The following is a 16,078-nucleotide window of genomic DNA, read 5'->3' as shown; positions in this document are numbered from 1 at the left end:
GTACAAAAGGAAAGATTGTCACGATTCCCGCTAATTGTTAATTTTATATTAGGATTTTATTTTATTTTATTACAACTTTATTTTCCTTTCCTTATTAGGATTAGGTTTACTATTGCTACTAGGATTATGTTTACTTTCCTACTATGATTAGATTTACTTTCTCTACTAGGATTAGATTTACTTTCTCTACAAGTATTTCTCTTCTATAAATATGCTTGCTTATTATGTAAAACTTGGAATCAATTGAATTATTTTTTTTGATAAGTAATAATGCATTAAAAGAGCGCAAAGGGGCGCAACCCAAGTACACAAGTAGTTTACAAGAGAGCGACTAAGTAGCGGAGAAAGAAGAAGAGAACATAAAGAGAAAATCAGGAAAGTTGATCACTAAAGGAGCAAGCCAGCCTACAGTCCATGTGAATAAAGTGTACAAAAAGAAGTGAATAAGGTCCTCAAGATTCCTTGACACATCCTCGAAGCATCTCGCATTCCTTTCCTTCCAGAGGCACCAAAGAAGACAAAGGAGAGCCATCTCAATTGAATTATTATCAAATCAAAGAATTCTCTCTCAAATACTCTGCGGAGTTTTATCCTTCTTTTAACCTGCGGGCTTATTTTTATCTTTTTGGGTACAAGACGAAGACACTTCTCTTTGCAGAATCAAAGACGCTGATATTTGATTGGTTACCTTAGTCTTCCGCTACGTCACCAAGTCACCCTAACTGGCCAGAATGGGGGTGGCCGGCAGCCACCCCAGGGGCAAGGGGTAGTTGCTGGCCACCCCTTTTTTTAAAAATAAAAATAAATAAATAAATAAATCATGGGGACATTTTGGGTAATTTCGAAATATCATAGGGTAATTTTGGAAAATTTGTGCTTAAAGGCGATGTGTGTGGCACGTGTCCTGCCTACCATCCAAAAAGATGGAATTTGTAAACAGAATTGCCACATTGCAAAAAAAAAATTTTAAAAAAAAAAAAAAAATCATGGGGTTACATTGTCAATTTTAAAACATTAAAGGTAGAATCAAAAAAGGCGCAAAACTTTGAGGGGTAAATTGTAATTTTTCCATTAAATATTCCACGTGTGGGGCCTCATCTATTAAAAGGGAGTTTAAGTTCACATGTGAGGAGGATGTTAAAAGTAATGATTAAGTGATTAAATTTACATTTTCCTATCAGCTTAAACTTTTGGGACAAATAGTGATTTACTTCCCATTCTTTTTACACATACAGCACCACTCAACCGCAATGATACGTTGCTTCCTTAAATTGTTCATAGTGAGGATCTTTTCTGAAGCGGCCAACTATGTAAAGAATGCCACTCTGAAGTGAACCTAATTCTGCCAAATACTCCTCCTAGGTAAATGAGTAATCATGGAGAACAAGAACAATGTAGTATGATCTAACATCAAACAACCCTCTCTTGGAAAGAACCCAACTGATGTGAGGTACTAGAAAGCTCTAAATAGTTTGCCACTGTAGCTTCCTTAAAACAAGTAATACTAAACAAGTCCGAAAAGGCTATCTTTAGGGCTTACTCTCCACACCATACATCATGCCAGAATCTAATTTGCAACTGTCACCCATCTCAAATCTAGTATCGCTAGAAAGCTCCTCCCAAACCTTCCCAATATTTTTCCAAAGCCCTGATCCCATACGACCCATAGACCTCATTTGAACAACACCAACCCTCCAAAAGGCCTCTTGAACAAAGCACCAAAGTCACTTCCCCAAAAGAGTCAAATTGAACACAAGTAAATTCCAAACCCCCAACCCTCCTTCAGATATCGAAGTGCACACCTTACAAAACCAAATAAAATTTGAACTCTTCACCCACACCACCCTACAAAAGATCCTGGTGCAACTTCTCTATGTGATTGGCCACACCAATTGGGAGGGGGAAAAGGGAAATGAACTATGCATATTAGACAAAATGCTCTTAATCAATGTAACTCTCCCAACCTTTGACAAGTACATCATCTTCCATCCAGCCAAACAACACTTTACCTTCTCAATAATGCATCCCAAATAGATTTGGCCTTAAACAAAGAAGATACCCTGCAGCCGAAAGTACTAGCCTGTCCTTCGACATTGATAACATTGTCAACCAGAACTAACTCTAATTTTGCCAAATTAATCCTCAAACCTGAAATCGCTTCAAAACACAAAAGCAAACAACGAAACTTGTGAAGATCTGGCTTTGCCTCATTGAATATCAAGGTGTCATCCATAAACAAAGGGTGAGAAATGTTGATAGCACCACCACTCCTAGGCCCCACTGTGAAGCCTGATAAAAGCTTGGAAGAAACCATAATAAAGTATTAGGACCCAAAGCCTAGTCACGGTTAAGGGCTTTCACCACCTCAAAGGCCTCATTATCCTCAAAATGTCTCTCCAACAAATCCCCCCCAACAATAAAATCAAACAAGAGGCCATCCAACCTGACAAGCTATCATAGAACTACACAATGTGTTAATTGATGCCAATCTTATCTGAACAAATTGTACCATTAATCACCAGCTGCTCGATGGAATTATTCCTTTGTCCCAACACAAAATGACCCCAGCCCGGCAGCCCACATCCAACCTATCAACCATCCAGTCCAACTCCTCTTTCATATTCACCAACTAGGATCGCATACCACAACAACAGCAAGAAGGAACATTCTCCACTTCTACCACGCATCCAATGTGATAGTTGTTACCTGTGCAATTCTTGGCGCTAACCTCACCTGTTCCACCCTGACAGCTGGTTGTACATACCATCGCCCCTGCCTCGTCAGTATTGGTCGCAAGGATCCTTGTACGACCATTGCACCACCTCTTTCCCCAGCTCAAGCGTCCTGGTCACCGAAGGACGCAACTCCATATTTGTTGGTACTTCCCCATGAAAAGCTGTCCCTAAATAAGGTTCTATGTTACCTCTGCTGGATGGTGGCTAGGAGGACTTGCCTGTTCCACCCTACTGTCTAATACACCGAAGGAAGCTACAGTCTTTGGAAGTTCAATCACTCAATAGTACCTACGTTTACCTTCTCGGCCCTCTGGTATAATGACGGAGCCGCACCGCCCACCACCGCATATTCCCCATCAACAAATAGCGACCAAATTGGTTCTCACACCATTGAGTGGTAAATGCTTTAGGGCCCACTATGGAGGACTTCAAAAACTCCTTTGTCACCTCTACATTAAGCAAATCTGCCACAATTGCCACCAACCAATGCGCAGTCGCTTTACCCAATGAAACGAAACACATAAAGCCCCTACTCCTTTAGAAAACAAATAAAACAGACTCCTTCCATTGCAAACTCCAATTTAGATTCTACAAATAGCCATCCAAAAAGACCCATCTCATCACACCAAAAAGAAAACAACACAGACATCATTGCTTTATTAGTAGTTGAAATAATATCAGCCGGCCCTAGGTTTTCTCCTAGAGAAAAAACCTGTGGGGAAGAGTGCTCCCTCCTCCTTTCCCCTCCTCCCGACTCCCCTCTTCTTTCCTCCCCCTCCCCTTCTTGTTTTTTCTTTCTTTTTTTCAATTTATTTTTTTGGTTTTTCCAACAAATCTAGTTGTTCCGGCAATCTCTTTGCTTATGTTGCGCTGCCTCCATTCGCCCTCCACCTTGTTGCGCCGCTCATCGCCTCCCCAGAATTGGTTAGGTTTTAGATCTAGTTTTTCAAATCTAAATCTAGTCTCCTCAACTGGTTTCGCTCAGCCACACGCTGGCCCACCGTGCTCCCCGGCTCCTTAGCTGCCCATTGGTGCAAAACGGCTCCATCTCGTCCACCACGCGCCGGCCAGTGCACTTCGCCTCCCACACCCCGGTTATTGTAGTTGTTTGCTGGTTTTTTTATTGTGTTTTTGTTGTTTTTTTGAATAAGGGTTTGACTTCTCCTTATATCTACTTTCATGAGCGATCTTTGGGGTAAAGGTTTTTATCCTGGCCTTTGAGTCGAGGAGGATTAGTTTCGGTGTAAGGGTTTTACTCCTCTGGCCGAAAAAATAAAAATTGAGAATACGGACTACCTTTTGTATTAGATTAAGTCTGCCTATAGCAAATTTGTTCTATAACTGAAGTTTGAACATGGGTTAGCGAATGTTGAAGTCATAGATAAGATTTGGTTCTAATATTTTTATGTTTAACTCTATGATGTTGTAACCTCATAGCTTTGGCTATGATTTATCAGAGCTTTACACTCTCTGACGTAAGAGTTTTATGCTCTTGATCTTTTTTCAAGGAATGAATATGAAAGATTCCCCTCAAAAAGTAGTTGAAATAATATGTGAAAACCTAATCCAACAAATAATAATAGTGACCATGTTAATTGTAACAAATCAACTCAAAAGTACTGTTTGCTATATTTCAAAAGGTTCAAGAACATGAACTCAAGATATCAAGGTTTACAAGTCAAACAAGCAAATAAATGCTAACCGATTCAGATATTTAACAAAAGCTGGTGCTAAATGTTCCTTTAATGCTTTTCTGCAAGTCAATAAGTTCAGTATATCAAAGTATATGCAAATTTACCTACCATTTTCCTTGCGACTCTTGTCATTCATACCTTTTGTAGTGATGGATGATTCTCTCTCCACATGTAAACTCAGCATGTCAGAATTTAGATTAGTTACACCGTCATCCTCCTTACTACAACAGAGATCGGTTGTACTATTGGAATCATTCCTTTGACAAACAGCTTTAAGAGCATCTAGCTTATATGTGGTTATACAATTCAAACCCATTTCAGCAGCCAATTTCTGAATATCCAGCACCTTTTAAGTTGACAACAAAAGAAGCAAGAAATTAAAATTCATAAAACAATGAAACTGAAAAGGATAAAAAAAAAAAAAAGAAAGGTGAAACTTCCTTCCTTAAAACGACTGAATATCATTTTGACACTGCTAATACAAAGGAGCAAGCTAAGTTTATCTATCAGCAAGAATCGCAAAGAAAACCAATTTATTTTTTGGAAAGCAGGCAACCCAGTTATAATATAATGAAAACTGTGCTTCTAATCCTCCTTTAAGGACCCATATATTTATTCTATCATATATTCTACCAGAGCCATGAAAACCCCTGAATACAATCAAATGCAAGTGCCCTGATGAAAGGCTTGTTATCTTATCACAATGCTAGCAAACACAACATACATGCTCCTTTCAGCGCACTTTAATCTGGTCATGAAACCAGATTGATATTTGGCTCTATGGCATTGGATACATAGCCAATGGAAGATTCCTTATAAAAAGAAAATTTTATTGTTGTTTTGCTTGTTCATATTGGTCACATTAAAGTTTAGCCGAAGAACCAGTATTACCTTTTACAAAGCACAAAGGATAAGGAAAGCCAAGATTTTGAATTTGGTTTGGTATGGTAAGCACCAAGACCAGAATCAAAGCAAGCAGCTGGTATTATTCTTCAAAGGAGGGCTGGCCGCAGGCCATGAGATTGGTAATGGGGTGTTACAGATTTAGGGTTGATCCACGCAATTAATCAGTTAGTAGGTAGAAGTAACAAGTAGGAAGCAGAAGGAAAAATGAAATTTGAGGCACCACACCTCACTTGGAACAAATTAATTCCACTCCTTGGTGTAAAGTTTTATTGCACCTCACATAAGGTGACATCTCACCTTAGTTGAGGAATCATACTGCATATGAAACAAAGTGATTCCAATACATTTTTCCAGTATTATTCCTCAGATTAAAAGTCATAGCCTATATATAGCATCAGCAAAGAGGCAACTTCCAGATGGAGTTATAAGGACTCAAAAGTGTGAGGTTGCTTAAAAGTGAAATACCCTTAAGGCCTAACTATCCTAGTCTGTGAAGAGGCTGCTGGCTAAGAAGCTAGTTATTCTAGAAGTAAACATACAAAATTAAACCATATATTATGAAAGAGCCCCACCTGCTTGCTTAATGTAAACTAATGTGCAGAGACTCACTGTCCAGGGCCAACTTACTAATCCGCACTACGGAAATTTCAGAAAATGAAGAGCATGGTAAGCAAATTAAGCTGAGATAATATGTAGCTATTGCTTGGGTAATTTAGTAATCTAATCAAATAACAATTCATTTCAGGAATACCTACTAATAACTTTTTTGTTTTATGCTATATATATTGAAAGACTTAATTTAATTTTTACACATTTAATTTACATTTCACATTGTAAGAGAGGACAAAATCAGTTTGATCATGCAGTCCCCATCATAAACTATTAATATTTTTGAAATTAAGGTAATAGTGCACGCAAGTTAATTTGATCTTTGTTGATGACTTTTATTTTAATATTATTGTCCTTAATGGATTGGTGCATTTCTGTAATTATTTTATTTGACACCAAATAATTTTTTTTTGTAAGTATTTGACACCAATATAAATAATACTCTAGTAGAGTAGGAACGCTAATTTCTGGGTCCTCTATTTATTATAGCCTCTCTTTTCTCTCTTCTTTTCCTACATACTCTTCACCTTGGTATCAGAGCCCTCAAATCTTAGAAAATTATTAGAAAAAACCCACATGAGTGCTGAGCAGTGAGGCCACTGACATCAGCCGTATGGATGCTGGCATCAGCATAGGAGAAGAGGCCTAGATTTTCTATCAGAACCTCACAGGCTTCTCAACCATGATTTCCGAAGATTGTCAAAGATAAAATAGGTCATGTTTTTCTTCCTCTTAAGTCTTACAAACTGGAGCTCAAGAGAGGGAGGTGTTGATCATATTTTTGATATTTGATCTTGCTTTTCGCACAAAATTAGTTCATAAAGGTGTCATTTGGTATGCTCGGCATTTTCTCAGGGTTTTTTCAGTTTTGAACAAATTTGAGGTTCTAGTGTTGGTCGTGACAGTTTTGGCAGGCTAGTTATGATGGCCCTGTAAGGCGCTAAACGGCTGCTCGACTGGTATGCTAGAACAACAGACAATGTGCTAGATAGTAAAAGACCAAACAGTAGTATGTATAAAAGGACATGCAGTTTAATACACAGAGAAAAAGCTAGTTGTACAGAATTGAGCCAAACGATAGGTAAGTTGGCCTAAATGAAAGGTTGTATTTTGAACCAAAAAAAAGGGTCTACCTCTGTTGTTTGTGCCATTTATGAAGTATGATGTGTGTTCCCAAATTTATTTTTGATATTTGAAATTTCATTGAGCCCAATTGTTGTGTAATGGAGTATTTGGTTAGATGACTAATTCAAACGGTTAGAAATGAATTAAATCTTAGAAAATCGCTAAAAGAGGGTAGAGAGTCAGATAACATCCCATGGTATAAATCTACCTCTCCAAATCACAACTAATATATCGGACAGGCTTAAATCTACCATCGGCTTATGTCTCAACTAGAGCCACCACTACTGCACCCACCCCTTTTGCACATTAAAATAATTTGCTTCATATATGAATGCAGTCGCTACTGGTAATTTAGCTAAACTTGATGATCCCTTGATAATTGATTTAGGGACATCTGACCATATAACTAGTTTCTCATTTCTTTTCTCCTTATATCATCTCTATTCAGGCAGGGAAAAAGTTATAATAGCTTATGGTTCTGTCTGTCAAAGGTTCAATTCCTATAACCCTATCTACGTCTCATTCATCTGTTTTACATTTACCTAAATTTGCCAATAATCTCCTCTATATTGCTCATATTACTACTGATTGAACTGCCGAGTAAGTTTTTATTCTTATTATAGTCTTTTTCTGGGGCCCGTCACAGGGAAGATGATTAATGGTAGTAGCCTGATGGATGGTCAACTACTTGAACTCCCAGATCAAGACACCTGGCTGGCTAAAACAAGCTTACCACACCAACACGAGCTCATGATGCTAGGGCAGTGATGGCATCGCAGACTGGGCATCCTTCGTTTCTCTTCTTACAATGCATTTTTCGTTCATTATTTTTCCCAAAATAATGTTCCTTAGTTTCAGTGTGACACTTGTCAACCCGCTTAACACCATCTAATATCTTTTTCCTGCTAGCTGCAATAAAAGTATTGAACCATTTGCTACTGTTCATTCCGATATTTGAGGTTCCTATGTTGTCTTTTTCTCTAGATTTCGTTAACTTGTTATATTTTTTTATGATTATTCTCAAACTACTTAAGTTTACTTGTTGAAAGATAACAGTGATCTTTTCTCTTGTTTTCAAACATTTCACAAAATGGTTCATACCCAATTCAATACCTCCATTAAAATTGTTTGTTTTGACAATCAAGGAGAGTATCTTTTTGGTGAACATGGCGTCTTTCATCAAACCACTTATTGAAACCGCACAGTAGATAAGAGTCATTCATTGAAAGAACCAGCACCTCCTAAAGGTTACACAAGCATTAATGATTTCCATGAATGGTCCTACACCATACTGAGGTGATGCTTTGCTTACTGTTGCATATCTTATTAATAATATGGTATCTCATGTCTTGAATTTCAAGACACCTATTGATGTTTTGTCACCTCCTTTATCTTTCTCCTTATTCGTTGGTCCTTGAATTTTTTGCTGTGTTTGTTTTTGTTCTTCATGGTCCAGCTCAAGGTAACTTGGCTCCTCAAGCTCTTAAATGTACTCTTAGGGTATTCATAAACTCAAAAGGGGTATAAATATTAACATCCCTTTGAAATAGGTACATCCCTATTTAACTCTCACCCAAACTTTTGATAAAGGGGAGAACGACAAACACTAGAAGAGTAAGACTTTCCCTTTTCTCCCTGCCAAATGAAAACTCCCAACTCAGGTATGCCTACTAGTCTAGACTCCTAAATATCTGTTGTTAATAACACAGATCTTCCTATTGCTACTCAAAACCCTATATCTAACTTTATTTCCTACCAAAACCTTTCATCGTCATATCGTACCTTATTTCCAAATTGTCTTTTGTGTCTTCTCCTCAAAATTTACAGGAAGCACTTAAGGATTCAAAGTAGAGGGAAGCAACATGGGAGGAGATGAAAGCCCCTTCACAAAAATAATACATGGGATCTTGTTGGATTGCCTAAAGGGGAAAAGCGCTAGGATGGAATGGGTGTTTGCTGTTAAGCATAAAGCTGATGGTTCAATAGAAAGACATAAGGCTAGATTGGTTGCATGAGGCTTTATACAAAGATATGGGATAGACTATGAGGAGACATTTGCTCCAATGGCGAAGATGAATTCTCTTAGTCTTACCTTTGTTGGCACTAAATTTAGTTTGGCCACTTCATCAATTTGATGTAAATTTCCTCACGGAGACCTAGAGGAAGAAGTATACAAGGAAATCCCTCCTGGTCTCAAATTTCTCTTGGTCATTGGTAAAGTATGTACTGTAAAAAACGCATTATATAGACTTAAACGATCTCCTAGGAAGTGGTTTGAGAGGTTTTCTCAAGATACATAAAGATATGGGTATAAGCAGATTTTGACTGATCATACACTTTCACAAAGCATTCTTCACAAAGACTTGGAAAGTTTGAAATATTTCTTGGGCATTAAGGTAGCAAGATTGAGACATGGTATATTTATTTCTCAGCGAAAATTGCTTCTCGATCTTCTCAAGGAAACAAGGATGCTAGGTTGTAAAGTTGTTGATAATCCAATGGAGCAGAAAAATAAGTGAGGAGAAAGAAATGAGAGTCCCAGTGAATAAAGTAGATATCAACGATTGGTTTCCAAATTAATTTATTTGTCTCATAGTCGCACAGGTATTGCCTATGCAGTAAATGTGGTGATCCAATTTATGCAATCACCATGTGAATCACATATAGAGACAATCTACCGAATTCTTCACTACCTAAAATCCTCACCTGGTAAAGGTCTGTTGGCTTCTCAACATAACCATTTAAAGATAGAATCTTATATAGATGCAGATTGGGTTGTATCAATTATGGATCGATGGTCTACTTTAGGATACTGCACATTTTGTGGAAGATAATCTAATTATCTGGCATAGAAAAAACAATCACTGGTTGCTAGATCTAGTGTAAAAGCTGAATTCAGAACCATAACACGTAGAGTATGTGAATCATTATGAAGAACTTAGGTATGACTCTAAAGATTCTATAAGATTGTATTGTTATAATAAAGTATGATTCTAATTCCATAAGATTGTATTGTTATAATAAAGCAGCATAGTATTGCTCACAACCCAATCCAACATCATTGGACCAAGCATATTGAGTTTGGTAAACATTTTACTAAGAAGAATTTCCAAGCCAGCTTAATCTGTACTTATTATGTGCAGACAGAAGAAAACAACTTGTAGATATTTTGACAAAGGGAGTGTCAAGTAGCGTCTTTCACACAACATTAAACAAGCTAGGCATTAGAATATCTTTGCTTTAGAGCTAGTTTAGAATTGCGTTTGAGAAAAAAGAGCTTTTAAGTCAAAAAGCGTTTTTTGGCAAAAGCTTCATTTTTTAAGTTTTTGCCAAGTACGTTTTGGCCATTTTTAGAGTAAAAAAGAAAAAAATATATATTTTTATAATTTTTTACCAAACAGGCCAACTTTTGTTTGGCACGGCTTTTTAGGTACCAAAAGTATTTTTCAAGTTCTCTAACGCAATCCTAAATAGGCCCTTAACTTGAGAAGGAGCATGATGTATGACATTTATTCTAATACTTTTGTCATTAGATTGGTGGGCATTTATGTAATTATATTACTTGACACTAATAAAAATAATAAGCTAGCGTAGTAGGAACACTAATGTTGTGGTACATAACATAAATTGTTAATGGTCTATTTAATGTGATACCGATCATAAATTATTAGTAAATTATTGATTTTCTTCTTTTAAATTAAGTTACAGAATGACCCTTATCTTCTTGTTATTTCCAATAGTTCCCCTAATTATATAATTCTCTTTTAGAAGCATTAAAGTATTTTGGTCAACAAATTTTTACCTAAAAGAGTTTGCGCTTTTATATATAAACCCTGTGGTTATTACTAACAAATGTTGGGTGTATCATTAGAAATCAAGACAGACCACAATGAATTAAGGGTAAGAAATAGAAGAACATGTGTTCATGTAACACGGCTGGGATTAGCTAGACATTATGGCCAAGATGCTATGAGATTTCTCAAAAATTCAGTGATTACTTATTAAAGAAAAAACAATTGTTAAAATTTCTTAATAAGCAGAAAAGTAAGATATATTTTTTCAATCACCAATTTAAAACTGTTTCTGTTATGGCTAAAGAAGCTGGCTTTCAAGGTAATTGAAAAAATGGATAGATAAAAATTGGACCGTATAAATGGAATATATATAAGGAGATCAACACAGTAGAACAAGAAGAAGAAGAAAATAAAAACTTAATAAAAGTTACGTTTTGGTTTATTGAGTGGTGAATTAAAAGTAGGTTTTTCACTAAACTATTTTTTATTATTACTAAAGGTGTTGCCGTTCAAGGTGAAGAAGAGGATGAATGGTGGATTGTTTATGAAATAACTGTAAGGAGATCAATTAAAAGAAAGAAGAGGGAGAAATACTTTTAGTGTCACCAAAAAGTTAGAAGTAAAACAAACTGGTTTAAGCCAAAACTCAAAACCAAATACAAAAACGGGCCTTATAAATAACTAGCAGTGGTACAATGTTAGTTTGGTTTGCTACAATGCAATTTAAAAGGTGAATAATTACCCATGTGAGATCCTCATAGTGTTCGTTAAATTGCAGTAACTGTGCAACCAACAATCACAAAAAAAAACAGGTAGGTAAAGTGTCACTTTTCTAAAACACGAGAGTAAAATGTCACTTTTTCTAAATCAGCAAAGTGTTACTTTCTCTTGAAGCTTGTGACATGTGCATGCAAGTTTTTTTTTGATAAGTAATAATGCATTAAGAGCGCAGAGGGGCGCAACCCTAGTACACAGGAAGTATACAAAGGAGCGACTAAGTAGGGGAGAAAGAAGAAGAGAACAAAAAGAGAAAATCAGGAAAATCAATCACTAAAGGAGCAAGCCATCCTGCTGTCCATGTGAATAAAGTGTACAAAAAGAAATGAATAAGATCCTCTAGGTTCCTCGACAAATCCTCGAAGCATCTCGCATTCCTTTCCTTCCAAAGACACCATAGAAGACACAAGGGAGCCATCTTCCAAACCACCGCACTACTAGATCTACCTCCCGCCCACCAACTGGCAAACATCTCCATGACGCTTCTAAGCATAACCCAACTCAAGTTAAAGCGAGAGAAGATGACCTCCCACAACTTGCGCGCGACCCCACAATGAAGGAAGAGATGATCCACAGACTCCCCATCCACCTCACACATGCAACAACGATTAACCACAACAATACCTCTCTTCCGAACATTATCCAGAGTGAGAGATTTCCCAAGAGCGGCCGACCAAGCAAAAAACGCCACTCGCAAAGGAGCCTTAGTACGCCAAATCCTTCTCCAAGGGAACTGATTAGGCTCCTTAAGGGCAAGCCTCTTGTAGAAAGTGCGGACCTCAAACTTCCCTTTCCTTGAAGGAATCCACCACATACGGTCAACCCCTTCCCCCCGGATCGGAGACGAATACAAGAGTGAGAAGAAAGAGGCTAAGGCCAACTCCTCCCAATCATGGATACTACGGGTAAAAGTAACGTTCCAGTGCACCATCCCATTTACACACTCCCGAATATCCGCAATGGAGGCATCCTTGTTGCGGGCTATGATAAAAAGGCCCGGAAAAGCATCTTTGAGGGGCGTCTCGCCACACCAACAATCCTCCCAAAATTTGACCTTCCCCCCCAAACCGGGAACTAATCTGAAGTGGCACCGAAACGACCTCCAAACACCACAAATGAATTTCCATAGCCCCACCCCATGCGTTCCACGAGGAACATTTGAACGCCAACCACCCCATACTTAGCCACCAAGATACTTCTCCACCAAGCTTCTTCTTCATTTGCAAATCTCCATAACCATTTCCCCAAGAGGGCTTGGTTGAAAAGGCGCAAGCTCCGAATCCCTAGACCTCCCTCAGAAATCGGAGAGCAAACCTCGTGCCAACTGACCAAATGGAATTTGGGTTCATCCTTGAAACCTCCCCATAAAAAATCCCGTTGAATCTTCTCAATACGGTTCGCCACGGATATAGGGATGGGAAACAGGGACAGAAGATAGGTGGGCAAGTTGGATAAGGTGCTCTTGATGAGAGTGAGCCTCGCCCCCTTGGACAAATAAGAACGCTTCCACGAGGCCAACCTTCTAGCAATTTTCTCCACCATATCATCCCAAACAGCCAACTGCTTGAAAGAAGCCCCTAACGGAAGACCCAAATACTTCAAGGGAAGCGAGCTAGTGCCACAACCCAAGACGCCGGCCAGCTCATCCGTCTCAACTGAATCTCCGACTGGGACCAACATGTGCATGCAAGTTTTGAATGGAGATGTTTGACAAACATTAACAAAGTGAGCTCAAGTAGGTAAAACGTCATTTTTTAAACCAAAGGTAGGCAAACCTAACTTGAGCCATATCACGGGGGGGTAAAATACAACTTTTCTCCAAAATAAATTGTTAAGTTTCAATCCCCTATATGGAACAAGAAAATATGAATAATGAACTCAAAAAAAGATTCATTATCAAATGAATTATTCTACGATAATCTAAGTGCACAAGGCAAACACACAGGATTTACAATAAGTCTTCGTACAAATGAAAAGATCCTATCTACCAAACAACAAACAAATGCATAAAATAGCTCTAATCAAACATATTTCTCAAGAAAAAGCATTTCCAGCCATATAATAGTATAATATAGGGAAATGGGAAAAAAAAAATTATATGAAATTTAAAGTTAACAAAAAGTAAGACTCTGATGAGGGACTCTTAATTTAACCACAGCTTTACCTAACAACTAGCATGAGATGCTACGCCTACACATAGTGAAACCAACCTTGAATATCAAAATATGGGAAAAAACAACTCAGCACCTCAGTAGGAAAATCCATTTTCTAGAGGTTGCACAAGCAAATAGAACAGGTGCTGTTCCTTTGATTAGTTGCGGAAAGTGTGGTTGTTATGTTTAGCACATACAATTGCCCATATATACCAACTAAACTCAACTCCAAAGCATAAAACCTAATCACAACACTTTGGGGTCGCATACAGAGGTTCAGTTGCCAAGTTAACATATTTACATCAACTTAATTTGGTATGCTTGGTGAATATATGATCCAAGAATCATATGAAAAGGAAGGAATGTATGACATTTTACTTTCACATTTCTAGTTCAGAAGTTGTACCTTATTGTGAGATCTATCAGCTGCAACAACCTCTCCTTCATCCTTCATTAGGATTGCAATTGCAGTTGTTTTCCCTCCTGGTGCCGCACACATGTCTAGTATTCGCTCACCCTTTTGGGGATCTAAGACATAAAAAGAAAATTTTCATGCAGACAAAAAGTCCATTAAATCCCAAATGTAAGAATTAAACAATAGCTAAATCATGCAAGGGACACTAGTTGACAATTTAGATTAGTTAGTTTTATGTATATGAAGGGCTGAGCGAGTTTTTCAATTTTGACAATTAGGTCCTTAGGTTTTACCCGTGTTTCAAATCGATCCTTTTGTCAACCTTCTATCCAAATAATTAACTGTTCATGTACCATGTGAACAATTGTATACCTAAGATTTTCATGTACTACCTTCACGGCAACGAAACAAAAATGATCTCCCTTCCATCCCCGCCTGAGAAATAACCCCTTGGGCGGCGCATGAGAACTATTTTGGTGTTTAGTCTTTAGTTGTTTGTTAGTGTCATGGCTGTTTCGAGAAGGTGGTCTGTGGAGTCCAAGTATTTTGAATTGCTGATTAAGGGAGGGGCTTCAGGGGTGAGGATCTTTGAAAGAAGTAACAAGAAACAAAAAGCTATCTTCTTGCAGAAGGACGAGTTGTGTGGTTGGTGCGCATAGTGGAGGATTTGGTGGCAGTAGAAACATCTGAAGTTTTTTGGGATCAATCCAGAGCAGGGTATCCACGGATTATTGAGCAGATATGCTCCAATAGACATTGGCATTTCTTGACAGTAGAAGAATTTGATGAAAGGCAAAGATGTGGCTCAATTATTATCCCAGAAGGTCGCTATGGCCAAGGATGGAATCGTTTTACATTGGAGGTGCGCCTGGCAAAGTCATCCCTTTGTGAAATCAGAGAGGCCAAGGAGGAAAAGAAGGCTAAGGGGGGGTGGGAAGGAGGAGTTATGTGGAGGCTTTGGGTGTGTCGGTGCAACCGGTAGAGGAATGCTTTAATTCTTATACAAAGCCGATAGCCAGGGTGCCAAGGTGGCTGAAAGAGGCTTCTACAGAAATGGACAAGCAAGTCCAAATTTCCAGCAAGCAAGGGGTGGGTTCGCAAAAGTTTAAAGCTCAGGCGAGGTCTGTCGGTGGTTGTATGGAGGGTCCAATGAAGACCCATTTTTTTGCTGTGGCGGGAAAGTGCAACCCAAAGGAAGGGGAACCGTCGGGAGAGGTCAACATGGATCCGGCGAGCATAGGCCAAGCTCCGGTGAGCAGTTGGTTTTCTACGGCAAGGCTGTCAGCTTCAAAAATTGTTGCTGATCACGTGAAGGGACAAGAGGGGGATGGTTACCACGATGAGAAGTCTTTCTTTCATGTAAAAGACGAGCTCATTAATGCTAGGGAGTTGTTGTGCAGACTGAAAGGTGAGGTCGACGTGGGTTTGAATACGTTAGACTTAGCAATTAAAAACATTGAGTGTTGGAGCTGTTCAGCTAAGCCTGGTGGGTTTTGTGATGGTGGATCGGTCAGAGGGGATAAATCCAAGCTTGATGTGGCCCAGCCCAAGAAGATTTAGGTTGGGTGGTCCAAGATGGACTAGAAGAAGCTTTCTCAACCTGTCCAGACCTATTTAAGGAAAAAGATGGCACGGCCCACGACCTTGGTATTGGGCCGAGCCCTGCTAGTAAGGCCCTGGCTTTGCAAGACTATACTATTATGGAGGCTGCGACGAGGACTTTGGAGAAAGGGGAGGGCTCGGGTACAGGGTTGAAGCCTCTGGGCGAGCTGGAGCTTTTGGCGGGCGGTCCCAATATTCCGATGGGTGCCGTAGGTTTCTCTGAGCCTTTCGCTCCTAGGTCGCTGCCCTCTGCCAGGGACGGCCATGT

General features: G+C 38.7%; 1 protein-coding gene across 1 annotated transcript in view; it reads right to left on the bottom strand.

Moving 5' to 3' along the window:
- The window catches only part of LOC132183284 (rRNA (cytosine-C(5))-methyltransferase NOP2C), a gene marked incomplete at its 5' end in the record, with an annotated part of 43,560 nt that overhangs the window by 11,347 nt on the left and 16,135 nt on the right, over positions 1 to 16,078 (bottom strand). Inside the window, 2 exon segments of the mRNA XM_059596687.1 lie at positions 4,538 to 4,775; positions 14,200 to 14,321. Coding sequence (XP_059452670.1) covers positions 4,538 to 4,775; positions 14,200 to 14,321 — 360 coding nt within the window.

This window comes from Corylus avellana, chromosome ca5, assembly GCF_901000735.1.
Source record: "Corylus avellana chromosome ca5, CavTom2PMs-1.0".
NCBI lineage: Eukaryota > Viridiplantae > Streptophyta > Magnoliopsida > Fagales > Betulaceae > Corylus > Corylus avellana.
This window is presented reverse-complemented; position numbering and strand designations above follow the sequence as displayed.